Source organism: Pectinophora gossypiella, chromosome 26 (assembly GCF_024362695.1).
Source record: "Pectinophora gossypiella chromosome 26, ilPecGoss1.1, whole genome shotgun sequence".
In the NCBI taxonomy this organism is placed as follows: Eukaryota; Metazoa; Arthropoda; class Insecta; order Lepidoptera; family Gelechiidae; genus Pectinophora; species Pectinophora gossypiella.
The window spans coordinates 1,726,503-1,743,655 of record NC_065429.1 but is presented as its reverse complement, the minus strand read 5'-3'; the positions used below and the strand labels follow the sequence as shown (position 1 = coordinate 1,743,655).

General features: G+C 38.7%; 2 protein-coding genes across 2 annotated transcripts; one reads left to right on the top strand and one right to left on the bottom strand.

Moving 5' to 3' along the window:
* The first annotated feature begins 2,795 nt into the window (after positions 1-2,795).
* On the top strand, positions 2,796-16,568 carry LOC126378520 (protein obstructor-E-like). Its single transcript, XM_050026936.1, has 6 exons — positions 2,796-2,918; positions 12,292-12,401; positions 13,242-13,355; positions 14,455-14,575; positions 15,166-15,283; positions 15,985-16,568. Exons 1-6 carry the CDS (start codon positions 2,912-2,914, stop codon positions 16,154-16,156), a joined length of 642 nt encoding a protein of 213 aa, XP_049882893.1. The 5' UTR covers positions 2,796-2,911; the 3' UTR covers positions 16,157-16,568.
* On the bottom strand, positions 7,644-10,107 carry LOC126378456 (uncharacterized). The gene is made up of 2 exons (XM_050026830.1): positions 8,936-10,107; positions 7,644-7,749 (listed from the first exon to the last, which is right to left on the bottom strand). The coding sequence occupies exons 1-2, from the start codon at positions 10,011-10,013 to the stop codon at positions 7,682-7,684; spliced, it is 1,146 nt and encodes a 381-aa protein (XP_049882787.1). The 5' UTR covers positions 10,014-10,107; the 3' UTR covers positions 7,644-7,681.
* Positions 16,569-17,153: the final 585 nt, after the last annotated feature.

Sequence of the window (17,153 nt, the reverse complement as noted above, 5' to 3'; positions counted from 1 at the left end):
AAATGAGGAAGTGCTAGTAAGAGTAAGGGAAAAGAGACAAATACTGAGAATTATTGAGGACAGAAGAGGCAAGATGATTGGACACCTAATAAGACACGACGAATTCATTAAAAACATCATAGAAGGAAAGCTAGAAGGAAAGAGAGGAAGGGGAAGACCAAGAAGAGCTTACATGGAACAGATTAAAGAAAAGGTTAACGTCGTGTCTTATAGGGAAGTCAAGGAATTGGCCTTTGATAGACTGGAATGGAAAATGCTACACCGACAAGAGCGTGGCTCTTAAATTGATGATGAGTAGGTAACATAGTTGGTTCGAATCTTTAGGACGATTTCCCTCAATCAGCGCTTATCGCTATCGACCCACCAGGGTCGATTAATTCTTTCAAGTATTTTTCCTCTCAGACGACGCCCTGAGCCGAGGTTCGCGCCCAACTGGGCACCCTCAGGCCCGTTGCGTTAAACGTTGTACCGGGTGAGAGCCTTCAGCACTCCCCATTCGTCCGGCCAAGTAGTTAATGCCATCTGCGGCAAATCTACAATAAGTCACGTCAAAAAAAAGTTCTAGCACAGGCCTGATAGTTGAATTTGTTTTCGAATTCATGTTTGGATCGTAAATGATTATCACGTGCTCAGCGGTGAAGGAAAACATCGCGAGGAAACCCACATTGTCGACAAATTTATTTTCGGAGGTATGTGTGTAACCTAACCTGTATTGGGATGGTTTTCCCTTCGCGGGTTGGAAGGTTACGCAGGCATTGCGAACAAATCCGGGTCAAAGGAGACTGAAATCCAGAAGTAAAACAACACTATTTCAATAATCAGGGTAATCAGTGTTGCCCTCTGGGTAAATTTTCACTGAACCCTGGCCTTTTTTGGTGAACTCCGGCACCCATATACTTTTATGTTTTCCAACTAAATATTAATGTTAATGTGTGTATATTTTAATGTTGTAAATGTATATGTGTGTCGTAGATTTTACCTAAATAAACTTTTTTTTTTTTCTGTTTCGCACTATTATATTAATTTTAAGACCGGAAACAAACGTCACAGTTACTTAGGGCTTCGTACAAATGTGCGTAGATAATTCGTGATTAGAAATTAGATTACGAAACGCTAAATCACACGGATTTATGATAAGTCGTAATATGTCTAATTTAGCACGTGTTGCGTAGGTAGGTACTTTTCTAAGTCCACTCGAATTAATCGGCTGAACACTGTTAGATAAATATTATTATTATGTTTATGTACCTATAATTATAATTGATCTTTTTTATTGCTAATCATCGTCATCATCAGCCCATTAACGTCCCCACTGCTGGGGCACGGGCCTTCCCTATGGATGGATAAGGAGATCGGGCCTTAAACCATCACGCGGGCCCAGTGCGGATTGATGGTTATTCACGACTGCTGCAGCCGAGACCAACGGCTTAACGTGCCTTCCGAAGCACGGAGGAGCTCGAGATGAAAACTTTTTTTTGTGGCCACCCATCCTATGACCGGCCTTTGCGAAAGTTGCTTAACTTCAACAATCGCAGACCGAGTGCGTTTACCGCTACGCCACCGAGCTCCTCATTATTTTATTGCTAATATTCATGTAGTAATGTTTAGTCTGTGTTTAAAGTTGTTCACTTATGGCATAGAATAAGGAGTAATATTACGTATAGAACGGCAACTCTCCGCTCCCCACCAGCGGCTGAGCTAGGTTTACCTCACCCCCTCGGTCTTACATTAGTCTTCAATCGTATGGCGTCAGACGTCACACACACAGGTGTGCGTGTACGATAATGTCAATGTGTATTGTCTGTGTAAAACGAGGTTTTTTGTATGAAGTGTCCGGTGTGCTGACGGTGCACTAATTATTGTTTCTGGAAGCTTATTCCTAGAGTCCACAATGCGATTTGGAAAAAAAATATGTTTTGGGTTACTAGCGCACGAAGAAAACATCTAAGTACATAGATTCATAATAGGGTACCTATCTATGTTCTATCTAAGCATTATATACTTGATTTATAGTTTAAGAGTCGCTGGTACCTAGATCTTTATTGAGTCGTGTACGGTCACGAGCATTAATATGCACTACCTACACTTTGGTACCATATCACATTAACTTTTTTGACAAATTGAACTGTTAAATCTCACTAAATGTCAAATGTGTTAGTGCGACAGAGTCCTTAAGTGGGTACATTATATTGCTCATGACTGTACTAGGTTCAAGATAAATTATGAAATTCTGATTAAGTATCCGTACTACGGAAGGCACGTTAAGCCGTTGGTCCCGGGTACGACTTACTGATGTAAGTACGTAGCCGTTACATGAGTCATGTCTGGGGCCTTTGGCGGCTCAATAACCCTGACACCAGGGTTGATGACGTCGATTCACCTCACAACCCAGCCGTGTCAGGTATCACGCAAAAGAGGCGCTCAGACGTCGAGTTGCGGGAAACGGCCCGCGAAACCAATAACCCTGACACCAGGGTTGATGAGGTTGGTAATCCACCTCACAACCCACATAGAAGAAGACCAGACAATACTGAATACAGTCATTTTACGTACGGCTTATCGGTTATTTTACGTGCAATATATAATTATCTACAGATAAACATTAATCCCTTTGTAAAAAAACAATCATCCTTAATATAAGATAAAGATTTGGATAACAAACTTATGAATGCGGTTTTTGCAGCTGATTGCTTCAGGAACTTTTATGAAAATGGATGTTTTTGAAGTGAAAATGTAAGTTTGTTTTGTGCAATTAAAGTCTATATAAGGTGTTTGGCCGTTAGCAGGGTAGACAGTATAGCATATTTTTTGTTCCTGTCCAATAGCTTTAGATAGTGTGCCCCAGTGTTCTCTGTACCTAGTTTCTAACATTTTTGTTTTGTGTTATCGCTGTTATCAAATATACTAAAACATGATTGGTAAGTATTTTACAAATAAACATTATCTTCTCTCGAGGCTTGAGATCAAGGACCAACCCCATCAACCCTGGTGTCAGGGTTACTATTGAGCCGCCAAAGGCCCCTGCCATGGCTCATGTAACGACTACGTACCTACGTACTACACACTCAATTCGTCAGGCCAGCTTTGTTGTGCGCCGTGTGACCGGACCTTCAAGTCCAAGTTCAGTTTCGCTAGCCACATCAGAGCTACCACAACAACGACTCAGGATAGATATTTAGGAGTCGCCGTCGCCGGATACGGTTTGGACCGGGACCAACGGCTTAAAGTGCCTTCGGGATTCCGTAGCACGCATCAACTTACTTTCGGACAATTGGGTGATCAGCCTGCGATGTCCTAACAGAGGACTCACAAAGTGTTTTTGTGATAAGGCTCATGTACTTAACTACAATAAACAGTCTTCTTATTCTGTCGCGTGGGTTGTGAGGAATACCAACCCCATCAACCCTGGTATCAGGGTTATTATTGAGCCGCCAAAGGCCCCTGACATGGCTTATGTAACGACTACATCAGTAAGTAGTAACCGGGACAAACGGCTTAACGGGGTCCATATTGGCTCGCATAAAATTGTTCTTCCTATATTTTTTCTTCATAATCCTCACTATTCATAAAAAAATTGTTCATATATTTTTGTTTCATAAAATTTTTGTTCCTAATTTGGATGATAGCGCCACATTCAATAATTCAGTCTTCAAGCAGTCGTGAAACGCGATATCGAAGTTTACACATCATCATCATCAGCCGTACGACGCTCACTGCTGGGCATAGGCCTCCCCCAAAAGGGGGGGTTTGGACCATAAGCCCACCGCGCTGGTCCAGTGCGTGTTTGTGGGTCGCTAGAGCCTCTTTCGTTGAACAGCAGGATGTACCGCGTGTAGGCAAGGTTGGCTTGGGCTCCGAAAGGTGTCATTTGGAGCCCCTTACATCCCAAGTTTACACCATCATCATCATCATCAGCCCATTAACGTCCCCATTGCTGGGGCACGGGCCTTTCCTATGGATGGATAGGGAGATCGGGCCTTAAACCATCACGCGGGCCCAGTGCGGAGTGATGGTTATTAACGACTGCTAATGCAGCCGGGACCAACGGCTTAACGTGCCTTCCGAAGCACGGAGGAGCTCGAGATGAAAGCTTTTTTTGTGGTCACCCATCCTATGACCGGCCTTTGCGAAAGTTGCTTTACTTCAACAATCGCAGACCGAGCGCGTTAACCGCTGCGCCACCGAGCTCCTCAAGTTTACACAGCAAGACGCATTTACATTACATAGGTATGCAACTTCAAACATAACACCGTTGGATCGTCGATCCCTAGTCACACTACCAAACTTGTGGCTAGCGGGGTACTGTAGTTACTTGGGGCTCTGTTCGGTACCATGACAGCATCCTTTGGCTGCAGCACACCCTCGCCGCCAAACTTACTTTTTTTTAAATTGCCAAAACGGATTACATAGGGAGGTATCTTTCGATCTCAGAATTAATTGGTTTTTTATCGATCAATTTATGTGTTATTGATTATTGACGCAATAATTACATAAATCGCAAGATGAACTAAGTACCTACACCTCGACGAGCTTGCTGTTAGACAGTAAAATAAATAATTTAAAAAAACCCATGATAAAATAAATAGTCATAATTAAATGATTTAAAACAATATTATCTTAAGCCTATTTGATGCTACTGCTGGGCAAAGGTCTTTTGATAACGTCACTTTTCTCTCGGTTCTCGAAACCAATAGGCAAATTCCAATTCCAACTAGTCAAATCAGTTACTTTTTAATAAACGTCAAAACACGAATATGGAATTTGTATGAAATAGCACACAGTGACGTCATGGGAAAACGTGACAAAAAAACAGCCTCCGTGGTCTAGTGGTTAGAGCGTTAGGCTCACGATCTGGAGGTCCGGGTTCGATTCCCGATGGGGACATTGTCGAAATCACTTTGTGAGACTGTCCTTTGTTTGGTAAGGACTTTTCAGGCTTGAATCACCTGATTGTCCGAAAAAGTAAGATGATTCTGTGCTTCGGAGGGCACGTTAAGCCGTTGGTCCCGGCTATTAGCCGTAAAAACACCTCCACCAACCCGCAGTGGAGCAGCGTGGTGGAGTATGCTCCATACCCACTCCGGTTGATTGAGGGGAGGCCTGTGCCCAGCAGTGGGACGTATATAGGCAGTTAATAAAAAAAAATAAGTTAAAGAGAAAAAGAAAATGTTTTTCGTTAGTTTTAGATTTGTCTTTATTCTTCAGAAATTCATAATTTATCTTAAACTTAGTAGGTACACGACCCAATCACCACTCCATAAATCTGTTGACATACCTACTCAAACACACAAAAAAAGAAAACAAAATCTGTTGAGCTTTTTAAATAAAGCTTTTGCGAGACAATTGGGTAGTTTCTTAGGTCAAAGATAAATTATGAAATTCGGATTACTATAAATAAAGACAGATTAAAGGTGACAAAATACGTTTTCTTTTTTCTATTAATAACTTTAACTTTTTTATTATTATTATTATTTTAATAAGGAAAATTATTTATTTATTTATTAAAAACAACTACCATTACAGTTTATATAACCAATTCGATAGAGTAGGAACATAACTTGACAACACTTACTAATTTATTAGGTACCTAACTATTGTTTATAAATATTCATTTTATAACTTAACACATATAGCGTAACCTCTGTAAATTCACTCATAGAGCATGAAAACTCATTTAACACATGCATGACTCGCGTGAGAGGGGTGTTATCCAGCAATTTGGTTCGTCCGCGAGGAACTGTGAACAACTGCGGCCTCCGCCTAATGTAATAATAAGTAACTGAGACATTTTGTCACGCTTTTCTATGACGTCATATGTTGCTTTTCATACAAATTCCATAGTAATTTCGTGTGTTGACTTTTATTAAAAAGTAACTGATTTGATTAGTTGGTAACTACCCTACTCATTTTTACATTAGGTATATTGACGTCATTCAATCGTAATTCTCATAAGTGCATGCGTGATTGCTGATAAGCTACTTGTTAGATCCAACAATAGTTGCTATCATACGCATTATTAATAAGATTAATTCAATCGATCGATCATATATAAATCTAATCTACTTTCTACTCTGTGACGTCATAATCCCATATTAAATGTTAGGCCTATGCTAATCCGCATATACCGTCCACGTAAGGGGTCGAGGTTACGGGCCTACGTGCTCCAGTGGTCGAGGGTTAGACTTACGATCCGGAAGTACTGGGTTCGATTCCTGGTGGGGACACAAAATCACTGTGAAACTGTCTCTGGTTTGATGAGGACATTACAGGCTGTAATCGCCTGATTGTCCGAAAACTAAGATGACTCAATGCTTTGAAAACATGTTGTGCAGAAGGTCCCAGTTAATATTTACGAGTCGGAATTGTATTCCCTATGTGAAACTAATATGTAACTTACCAACTTGTACACCATCATAGTATGCAAATAAAGAACATTGAATATTAAGTCGTTACTTCGCCCTTTGATGGATTAATAGTAATCCCGACTCCAGGGTTGATGAGGTCGGTTATTGTTCTACTATCGTGTGGGTTGTGAGGTGGATTACCAACCCCATCAACCCTGCTGTCAGGGTAACTATTGAGCAACCGAAGCCCACTGACATAGCTCATGTAACGACTACTCATTTACATCGGTAACTAGTAACCGGGACCAACAGCTTAACGTGCCTTCCGCACGGATCATCTTACTTTCGGACAATCAGGTGATCAGCCTGTAATGACCTAAGTAAACTAGGGATCACAAAGTGATTTTTGTGATATGTCTCGACCGGGATTTGAACCCGGGACCTCCGGATCGTGAGCACAACCCTCAACCACTGGACCACGGAGGCCGTTGTCCTCACAAGATAGGGAGATGGGCAATGATGGTTTAAAGGACTGAGAACTTCTCTTCTATCATGTGGGTTGTGAGGTGGATTACCATAGAATAGAAGAAAGAGATTGGAAGGGCCAAGTGAGCGTGAAACGCGCGCCATACAAGTATCAGCAAATAGTTCATACTTCAACTTTGCACTCCACTCGTCCGCAAACTTTACGACGCACGGAGCTCCGCGACAGTACATTAAAAGGTCGTCTTGTGCATTATAATTTGCAGAAAAAGAAATCAAATATCGACTATATTTAACGAGATATGTCCTTATCGCAAAAACGTTAGAAAGCTTAAGTGTGATCGGCTATTTATCAAAATAATCCTTTTTTAATCAGTATTTGACGAAAAGTAATGATAAAATTGCAGCCTTTCACATAGAATATACATTGCCGGTAAAGTGGCTGTGGAATTTGAGAAGCAGCAGAGATATCGTAGTTATCTGTTTGCAGGAGTAGTAGTAAAAGAGAGTGGGGTTGAACCGGCGACAGCGGTTCTCATAGGAATTGCGCGTTAGGGCCTTTCCATCCCACTACCAACCTCTTCATCATCTCCCTGGCATTATCCCGATTTTCACAGGGTCCGCTTAACTAACCTGAAGATTTGACAGGTCAGATTTACAGAAGCGACTGCCTGTCTGACCTTCCAATTCAAAGCGAAAACCAGCCCAATACAGGTTAGGTCACACATCTCCGAAAATGCATTTCTAACCCTGGCGTCAGGGTTATTATTCAACGAGAAACGAAAATCACAACACAGGAGAAATAAATACAACAAATTAATAAATAAAAACAATAGATTTATTTAGAACCTACATTAACTTATAATTCTTACATCAATGCATTCATCCCCTTCCAACTCGAGCTCCTCTGGTGTTAGTTTCCCTGTAATAAAAAAGTTAATTTTAATAGGGAAATGAAAATTATCATCATAATTTCAAATATTAATAAAAAATATATCTAAAAAAACTATAATAAATTTTATTAAATATCTTATTTCTAAAAGTTACGAAATATGAAATACCATTTTTTTGTTGTAAAAATAAAATGAGTCATTTTTAAATACCTATATGTGGGATAATAATAAATGATGTAGTATCCTAGGTCAAAGATAAATTATAGAATCCTGATTACTAAATAAAGACAGATTTAAAGGTGACAAAGGACGTTTTCTTTTTACTTATTAATGTTTTTTTTTTCTAGTTACGAGGCTTTGAACACCCTGAGTGGTCATGCCAGCTTTGTAGGTGCTTACCTATCCCTTAGGCAAAGGAAAGTTAATAAAGAAAAATGTAATAAGTGTGACATTTTATCATGTATGTTTATGATGTCACAGGTTGCTTGTCATAGGTACAAATTCTAGTCATTTTGTGTTTTGACGTTTCATAACCCTTATGATTAGAACCAGTGATGTGCTGTACCCAAGAATGTTCCCGTTGTAAAAACACTTTAATAGTAAGGGCCTAATTCTTTAATAGTAAGTTTTTATTTTTTTAAGTAAGTGTTCTTCTTTATCAAGTAGTTCTTTTTGTAATCTGGTCTTATCTGCCTAAAGGTTATAGGTAATAAAGTTCTTTTTATACAAGTTTTTTGGCTTTTTACTGGAACGGCATATCAATAATTAGGACATTTTTTAAATACCGAACTTTATGTTAGAAATAACTTTCTTTTTTTGTTTTCTTTTTTCTTTGTTTTGTTTATATTGTTAACTTTATGTTTGTGTGTTTTATTTTTATAATAAGACAACAAACAGCACAGTCTTACATGGTAGTGAATTTGTGATATTACAAGAATAAAAATCTTTACACTCTAATTCTCTCTCTTTCTCACTCAAAAAACTACTACTCTATCTTTCTCTGTCTTTTTAGCTGTTATGGTATCTATATAATATAATAATATATATAAGCCTTTATTTATGACGTTTTTACATAAATATTAAACAAAAATATATACCTATGTTATTTAAGAAAAGCAATGAGACACACTATTTAAAGAAACTATATTTATGAAAAAGGTCAGAAATACAGGTTATGCTATCTATAGTCTTCTGTAATGTGTAAAGAAAACATACCTGATATACTATTCCCGTCAAATTCAAATTTCAGTCTGTCAATCGGTATCTCTATGTGCTCTGAATACTGCATCATTGCCGATGATAAGTTTTCATTGGGTCGAATCGTTACCTCATGTGGTTTCTTTACATTTTGACATTGGAATTTCAATTTGATGCCATCTTTGATTTTACGACGGTCCATCGTTACCAAATCTGACACACCTTGGGTAACGATTCCACCTTCAATAAACTTAACGATACTGTAATCTATGGAGTCTGGTGTATCGTCTGATTTCAAAATCTTTTCTTGGTACGTAAACAATAGTTTGTCCTTGTCAATATTCTCTTTCTTAGCGAAATAATCAAATATCTGTGTCAATTTCTGATACTTTCTTATTGAGAATTTAAATATCTCCGAACTCTGCCAATAGACCTTAACGGATAGTTCTTCGTTGTCAAACGAGTCATCTTCACCAACAAGTACCACATCGTCATTCTTTTGTTGATTGTTAAACAATGGTTGGTTGTGCAATTGATCGGGATAATCTGCGGTATTACCAATGCTGTATATTGGTATTGAAGGATCTAAGGAGCTTGAAGTAAAGGCTTGCACAAAGTCTGTTATCATAGCTCTATTGCGTCGGCCTCTGCTTCTACCGCGGCCTCTAGGGCTTTTCCCTCGGCCTCTGCCGCGACCTCCACGGCCTCTAGACGTACTACTACTCTCGCTGGTAGCTGAGGTGTCTCTTTGCGTTCTCGAGCGAGGCGGCGGCAAACTAACATTATCGGAAACATTAACACCGCTATTTCTCGTAGACGATCGAGTTACGCGTTTCGAAGCATTATTTAACACATTATCAATGGAAATATTACTAATATCACTTACTGAACAGTCAGGCGTGTCTTTAGCGCTTTTATTACCGCTTTTTCTTTTGCCTTTTGGAGGCAAAACGCACTTTTTTACGATTTCGTCTAGCTCGCCGGAATCGTCGTACAAATTCACAGATTCTGTTTGTTTTTGGTTAAACTGGTCTTTCATCTTCTGTAGTCGTTCTGTAACGTTCCCGTACCAGTCATCTTCGGAGTCAGAAGACATGATTTTAAAGAATTTAAGGGGTTTTCAAAAAATATGCTAACGCTTAAGACCAACGAACTAGCATTTTGTTTTTTTTTTAAAGATGTTTCGCTCGCTCGCACAAACGCCATTTGCGTTTTGATTCTACAATTTCCTCATCGCTGATACACGGTCATTGGTACAGTTTTTATTGTTTCCAATAATAGTTAAATTATAATGATAAGATAAAAATAGTCAATTGCAAAATCATGCTACGTAGTCAGAATGAATCAGTTTTATTATCAGTTGTATTCATTGTTGTGATGAAATCCCTTGATATGTATTAAGCAATAGTAAAACGCACAAGTTGTTTTTATAACAAAGACAAAGCCATTCTTTTGTAAAGCCATGTAATACCTATTTTAACTATTTGATTAAATTATTTTTTTGCTTATCAATGTAGATATTTTTTATTAGGTACCGTGCAATTAATAATGGATTATGCATGTCTACAACTCCTAAAGTGTTTTATATAAGATAAGAAGATTAGCTATCATTATTTAAGATAGCTAACAAATTACGATTTTTATACCCGGAATTATTGATTCGAGATAAAAAAGTGAATGTTGACATAGAATACATTAGTACTACGTAATGTTGCTTATCCTAATAATTACCAAGCACAGACACGGAGTACGGAGCATTATTACACCACGCTCTGCCGCTCTGCGGGTAGAATAGAAACAGCCAGACACAGTAGTAAATTAGGAAGATCTTTTCTTATTTTGACCTGACCCCGGCGCTGAACCGAACCTATGTCGCTGTATACAGGGTCTCACACACACACACACACACACAAATACTTTATTGCACAAACAGGAAAAAACAAAATACAAAACAAAAGAGAAATAGAATTAGTACAATAGGCGGCCTCACTTTAGTTTAAGCGGTCATAAGCCGTTAAGAACTACCTAAGGGAACGCGCGGCATAAGAACGAGATTTTTGTATGAAGTATCTAGGTTCGATATAATGATCAGACCATTGCCCGTCCGCCATGTTAGAAAGGATCTCGAAGCCGCTTTTACGACGACATGCTCGGGAAGCGCGGCAGTAGTTTAAGACTGAGGAGACGTTCCTTATGTAAAAAATGACGATTCAAAGTGCAACTGTGTTACCTACTGAATTAAGATATATTTGAATTTGAACGCATTCTATGTTTTTTATTCGCTAGAAGTAGTTCAGTTTTTAAAGGTCGTTTTAAAGTTTTTTTTTAAAGGCTGCATGCGATTTATGCAACGTCTTTTTTGATGAGTTCTTTAGCTTTATGGACCCGTTAACTAAAGTCGACCTTAAAAACACCTTTCTGCAATTCACTGAGGTATTTAGAACGTTCCAGGCTACATTCCTCAAAAAAAAAAAATAGGTGGCGCTGTACAGAGTTGCCTTTGTTTAAACTTCTAATTTCATGGATTACAGACATATACAGGGTGTTTGTTAGTGACATCCTAACGAATACTAAGGGGGATGATTCAGACCACGATTGGAATTTTCTGTCGCAAAATTCATGATTTTTTTTAATTTTCGTAAATTTTATTTTCAAATCCATACTTTTGCAACGGAAAATTCCACTTCATATCAACTCAGAATCATCCCTCAAAGTATTCGTTATGATGTCACTAACACCCTGTATATGCATCTTTTATCTTTATTTTTGGGTAAGGCAGAACACATCATTAGATTTTATTAATTATGTACAGTCATGAGCAATATAATGTACCCACTTTAGGACTCTGTCGCACTAACATATTTGACATTTAGTGAGACTTACAGTTCAATTTGTCAAAAAAGTTAATGTGACATGGTACCAAAGTGTATACGCATTCATGCTCGTGACCGTACCTACGACGTCGTGCCCGCATCGATTTAATATATCCACGTGGTTAGCATTCTTTGATCCTATTGGTCCAAGCCCTCGGATAATAAATTCCGCGCCGCGCGGCATAAGATAGTCATGCCGAGCCGGCTGAGAATCAAAACTAACATAACAACATAACATAACAAATACTTTATTGCACAAACAGGAAAAAACAAAAAACTAAAACAAAAGAGAAATAGAATGAGTACAATAGGCGGCCTTGTTGCTAAGTAGCAATCTCTTCCAGGCAACCTTTAAGTATAGGAGATATTGAATATTATGTAATATAGCGGGATAGTGCAGCATGGGAATATTTGTACGTATAACAATAAATACACTTTCGACTACATAAACTACATAATAATACTACACATAATTATAATTACAACGTACTTCTATTCCAGCTCAAAGCTTTGCTGTTCTGATGCTGGCGAGCGCGGCTCTCGTTGCTGGTGTGCCGAGGGATTTCAGCAATGTTGACCCCAACACCCTCTCATGCGATCCCCATGGCCTGGTAACTATATTCAACTATTTTATACTTTTGTGTCAACGCCAAAATAATTTAAAATACACCTCACAATAACAGTCTCCGTGGTCTAGTGGTTAGAGCGTTAGCCTCACGATCTGGAGGTCCGGGTTCGATTCCCGATGGGGACATTGTCGAAATCACTTTGTGAGACTATCCTTTGTTTGGTAAGGACTTTTCAGGCTTGAATCACCTGATTGTCCGAATAATGAAGATGATTCCGTGCTTCGGAGGGCACGTTAAGCCGTTGGTCCCGGCTATTGGCCGTAAAAACACCTCCACCAACCCGCAGTGGAGCAGCGTGGTGGAGTATGCTCCATACCTCCTCCGGTTGATTGAGGGGAGGCCTGTGCCCAGCAGTGTTATAAAATTAATGTTATAAAATAGCAATATATTGCTTTTTAGGCGAATTGCTTCAATGGCTTTTAAAACTCCCCTTGTGGTCTAAATAGGCTACATCGAAGCAATTCGTCTAAGTACTTAATTGCTAAGTAACAGGTCAAAAAACGCAAACGTCAAAAAGTTGTCTCGAGATATTTATTTTTCATCTTTAATTTTTTTCTGATAGCAATACGTTGTGTTTATTCTTAACTTTTTTAATTTATTTGAACCATAAAATTATACAATTTTAATAACCTAAATAAAGATTCTATCTATCTATCTAACTTCCTTCACGCTAAAGTTGCCTGGCAGAAATTGCTATTTAGCAATAAGGCCGCCTATTGTACTTATGTTTTTATTCGTATGTTTATGTCCTTTGTATATGTCGTTGTGCAATAAAGTATTATTGATTGATTGATTGATTGATTGTCCAACGTGTATTTCCAGGTGTTCCTGCTGCTGCCTCACTTCGAGGAGTGCGACAAGTACTACATGTGCAGTCACGGCAAAGAAGTGGAGTTCACTTGTCCTGGAGGGACCATCTTCAACTTTATTCTGCAGGTGAGGCTCATAACCATAACATATACCTACCTATATAAACGTTTATAGAATCATCATCATCAATTTCCATGCTACTTTTTAGGGAAAAATAGGGCAGTGGTTTCCCTCTTGCCTTCCGCCCCGCAGTACTCTGTCTGACGCGAGTGGGATGGCGCCCAGAGTAGTCTATTACAAAGCCATACTAGGACTCCTGTCCTCCGCCTCTGAATAGTACTGACAGTTACTGCTGCCCTATGTCAGGTTCCAGGTTTATAGAATATAATAATAATATTGGCCCCGATTCCTGCAGACACCTTCTAATTTTATTTTAAGTTATATCCGTCATTTTCTTATCCGCCGAAAAGGAAAGGAACGGATGATTGACAGCTCTTAATTTTAGGAAGATTGAGTAAATGAATTAATAACTTTGACGAATCAAAAAGGTATCTCGCCGGTATGCAAACCGTATGACGTGTGCTGTCAACATAATTCTGTCGGGTCATAATTGGCCAATATAAAATTTTTAGACGGTTGTTTTAGATTTGTGCTTAAATTTGACGTGTGTTCCATAAATTTTATGCTTGTCGATTACCCGTCCCTTTCCTTTTCGACGGATAAGAAAATAACAGATATAACTTAAAATAAAATTAGATGGTGTTAACGGGAATTAGCACCAGTGTAATAAATTAATTAAAATTTCATTAAAATATTTTTTAAGTATTACTAAATAAAGACATAACAAAATGGAATATCCGGCGTGATAATGAAAATTGTGGTCACCCCACAATTTTCGGATTATTTAGCGCGGTCGCTCACGAGGGGATTGTAATTACCAGGATAAAGGGAAACTTAAATGACTAACCGGTATCCTTTGCGTCACCGCACATACATTGCAATAGAAGCGCTCGCGTTACCAATCCTCACTCAAACCTGTGGTAACTAGGATACTAGAAACTAGATATCTACCAATGATACCATTAAAAAAAACTTAAATAGTGCCTCTTCCCTCTTTGCTTGAAAATCCCCAAATTAATTACGACTTAAATAATATAAACCCACTCTTTCGAATGTTATGTTATGTTGTTTAACGCAATGTAACTGAACTTCATACAATTTGTAGACATGCGACTGGGCGTGGGCTACCAAATGCTGGCTGCGAGAGATCATTGAAGAGATCGAAGGCTCCGGCGAGGAGTCCGGGGACTTCGAATGGTTCAGCTCCGACAACGCTCATGGCAATGGTCAGTAATCACAACTGCTACTAATACATACAAACAAACTCATAACTACCTCTGTGGTTCAGTGGTTGAGCGTGGGCCACGGCCCCGGAGGTCAGGGCTTCGAGTCCCGGTGGTGATAATTGTCACAAAAATGAATATATTCTTAATCCAGGAATAATGAGATCTTTTTAAATAAAAAAATACTTGTGGAATAAGTATAACTTTATTCTGCAGTCCAAGGGAATAAAAACATAGTTGCAGGAGTTGTTACTGAGCCTCGAATAAAACATATAAAACACACGCTGCTTGTCTTCCAGGGCATGTCGTAAAATCCGTCGATGATCGTGTCCTTTCTAACATGATGGACAGTTGTTATGGGTGTAAGCTGATCCCTTGTCACTGTGATGTTCATCATCATCTAAGGACTTCGTATCAACAGTGGCTGCAAGTTGTCTTTGATTGATTGTGGCTCTGCCAACCACATTATAGAGATTAAGGGCATAAGTTTATGGAAGAATGTTTATCGAGATTCCCCAGCAACAGTCTATTATAGTTTTGACAAGGATTATGCGTGTGCATTAAAGTATATATTTGATTTTGTTTTCCTTCAGCTGCCCTCGTTCCGTCATCAGGGCAGGTCGACAACGTGAAGGTGGCCACTCCCACCAAGTTCTCTGCCATCCTGGACTGCTCCAACCCTTCCGCTGCTGTCCGACAGCTCCCATACAAGTAAGTGTAAACCATCTAGATTTTTTTATAAGGAAGATAGGCAAGTTTAATCCCAGTACGGCAACCAATGATTTTCGGATTCGTTTTCGAATTCACGTTTGGATTATAAATGATTATCACGTGCTCAGCGGTGAAGGAAAACATCGTGAGAAAACCCACATACCCGAGAATGCGTTTCGGAGGTATGTGACTTAACCTGTATTGCGCTGGTTTTCCCTTTGGGTTGGAAGGTTAGACAGGCAGCCGGCGACCGATACGAATTGGTACAGGGCGAAGAGTTACGTAGTATTATCCTTTATTCATGCCAATAGTCACAACATAGTAGGCTTGACCATTATAGACGTCGATAAGGCTCGCCACCTATCACGATGGTCTAACATGACGACGCCCTGAGCCGAGGTTCGCGCCCAACTGGGCACCCTCAGGCCTGTTGTCTTAAACGTTGTACCGGGTGAGAGCCTTTAGCGCTCCCCATTTGTCTGGCCAAGTAGTTAATGCCATCTGCGGCAAATCTACAATAAGTCACGTCAAAAGGTGGTCTAACAGATAGCTCGGTGAGAAGTGGATTTTTCCTCTTGTGGTGGATGTACAATGACTCCCATCGTGATATAGTCGTGATATTATGTTAATGTTCTTTGTTTTCTATGCCAATAGTGTATTACTGACGTTCTGTAACACTTACAAACCCTTTTCTCCCCCAGGGGTGACTGCCAGCGCTACTGGCGTTGTATTGATGGCCTCCCTCAGTCGGTCTACTGCTCAGACGGTCTCTTCTTCAACGAGAAGTCCCAGCAATGTGACTTCGAAGGCAACGTGAAATGCAACGTCAACCACGAAGACGAATTAACCGGAGAATTCATCGTTTATAAATGAATATAAATACGCTATTGGTGCTGATTCCTGTGCACACAATTTAATTTTAAGTCATCCGTCCCTTTCCTTTCCGGTGGATAAGAAAATGACAGCTTAAAATAAAATTAGGTGACAGGAATTAGGACCATTAAATAACCAAGATTAGGAGCAATCTCTAACTAGATACTTAAATGGTTTGTTGGATATTTATGTCATGATATGAATAAAATAGAGACACTAAAAAGGTGCCCATTCTTGCGTTGAAAGCATACTCACTCAACTATTAACAACTAAACTTTATTTTATATAAGTTTGACAACTTTAAAAATAGTGCCGAACTTTACTTACAATGAGTGCAGAAAAGAGATAAAGCTAGTTTTAGAACTGTCAAAGTAAAATGAAGTTTGTGTGACAGAAGAGGCATCTATATAAAAAAAAACTACTTAAAATATCCAGTAGTTATTGTAGTAGTGTTTTTGTTTGTATAATTATTTATTAACCTTTCGAATGCCGGAACGCAGATCTCGACCAGACACAATATAACATTTTGTGTCTGGTATCTCGGCAGATAAGAGGTTAAATATAATTTCTATTTGTTGACAAAAATATCTTACAAATTCTAATTAAGGAGTATTATATCAATTTAAGTATACAGTTAGCTATAACTATATAATTTAAATCAACATTCTGAATCGCGTACAAATTATTCGCAGGAAATAACTTTTTTATATTCAGTTTTCTATTGATGAAATTAGCTTTTTTGTAGAATATTAATTACGACGATTCAGCTATTTTATCCCAAAGTGTAATCCTAAAGTGTTGTCATATTGTATTATTCGTATTTTTGTAAATAAATTATACATTAAAACCAATGTATTCGTTGTTCTTGCCCCTAATCAGCGGTTTTGAAATAAATTGCATATTATAATAATGTATTTTTAATTTATATTCTCGATTTTTTAATTATACTTTTAGGAATTTACAAAGAAAGAAAAGTCATTTACAAAACTTTTAGGTA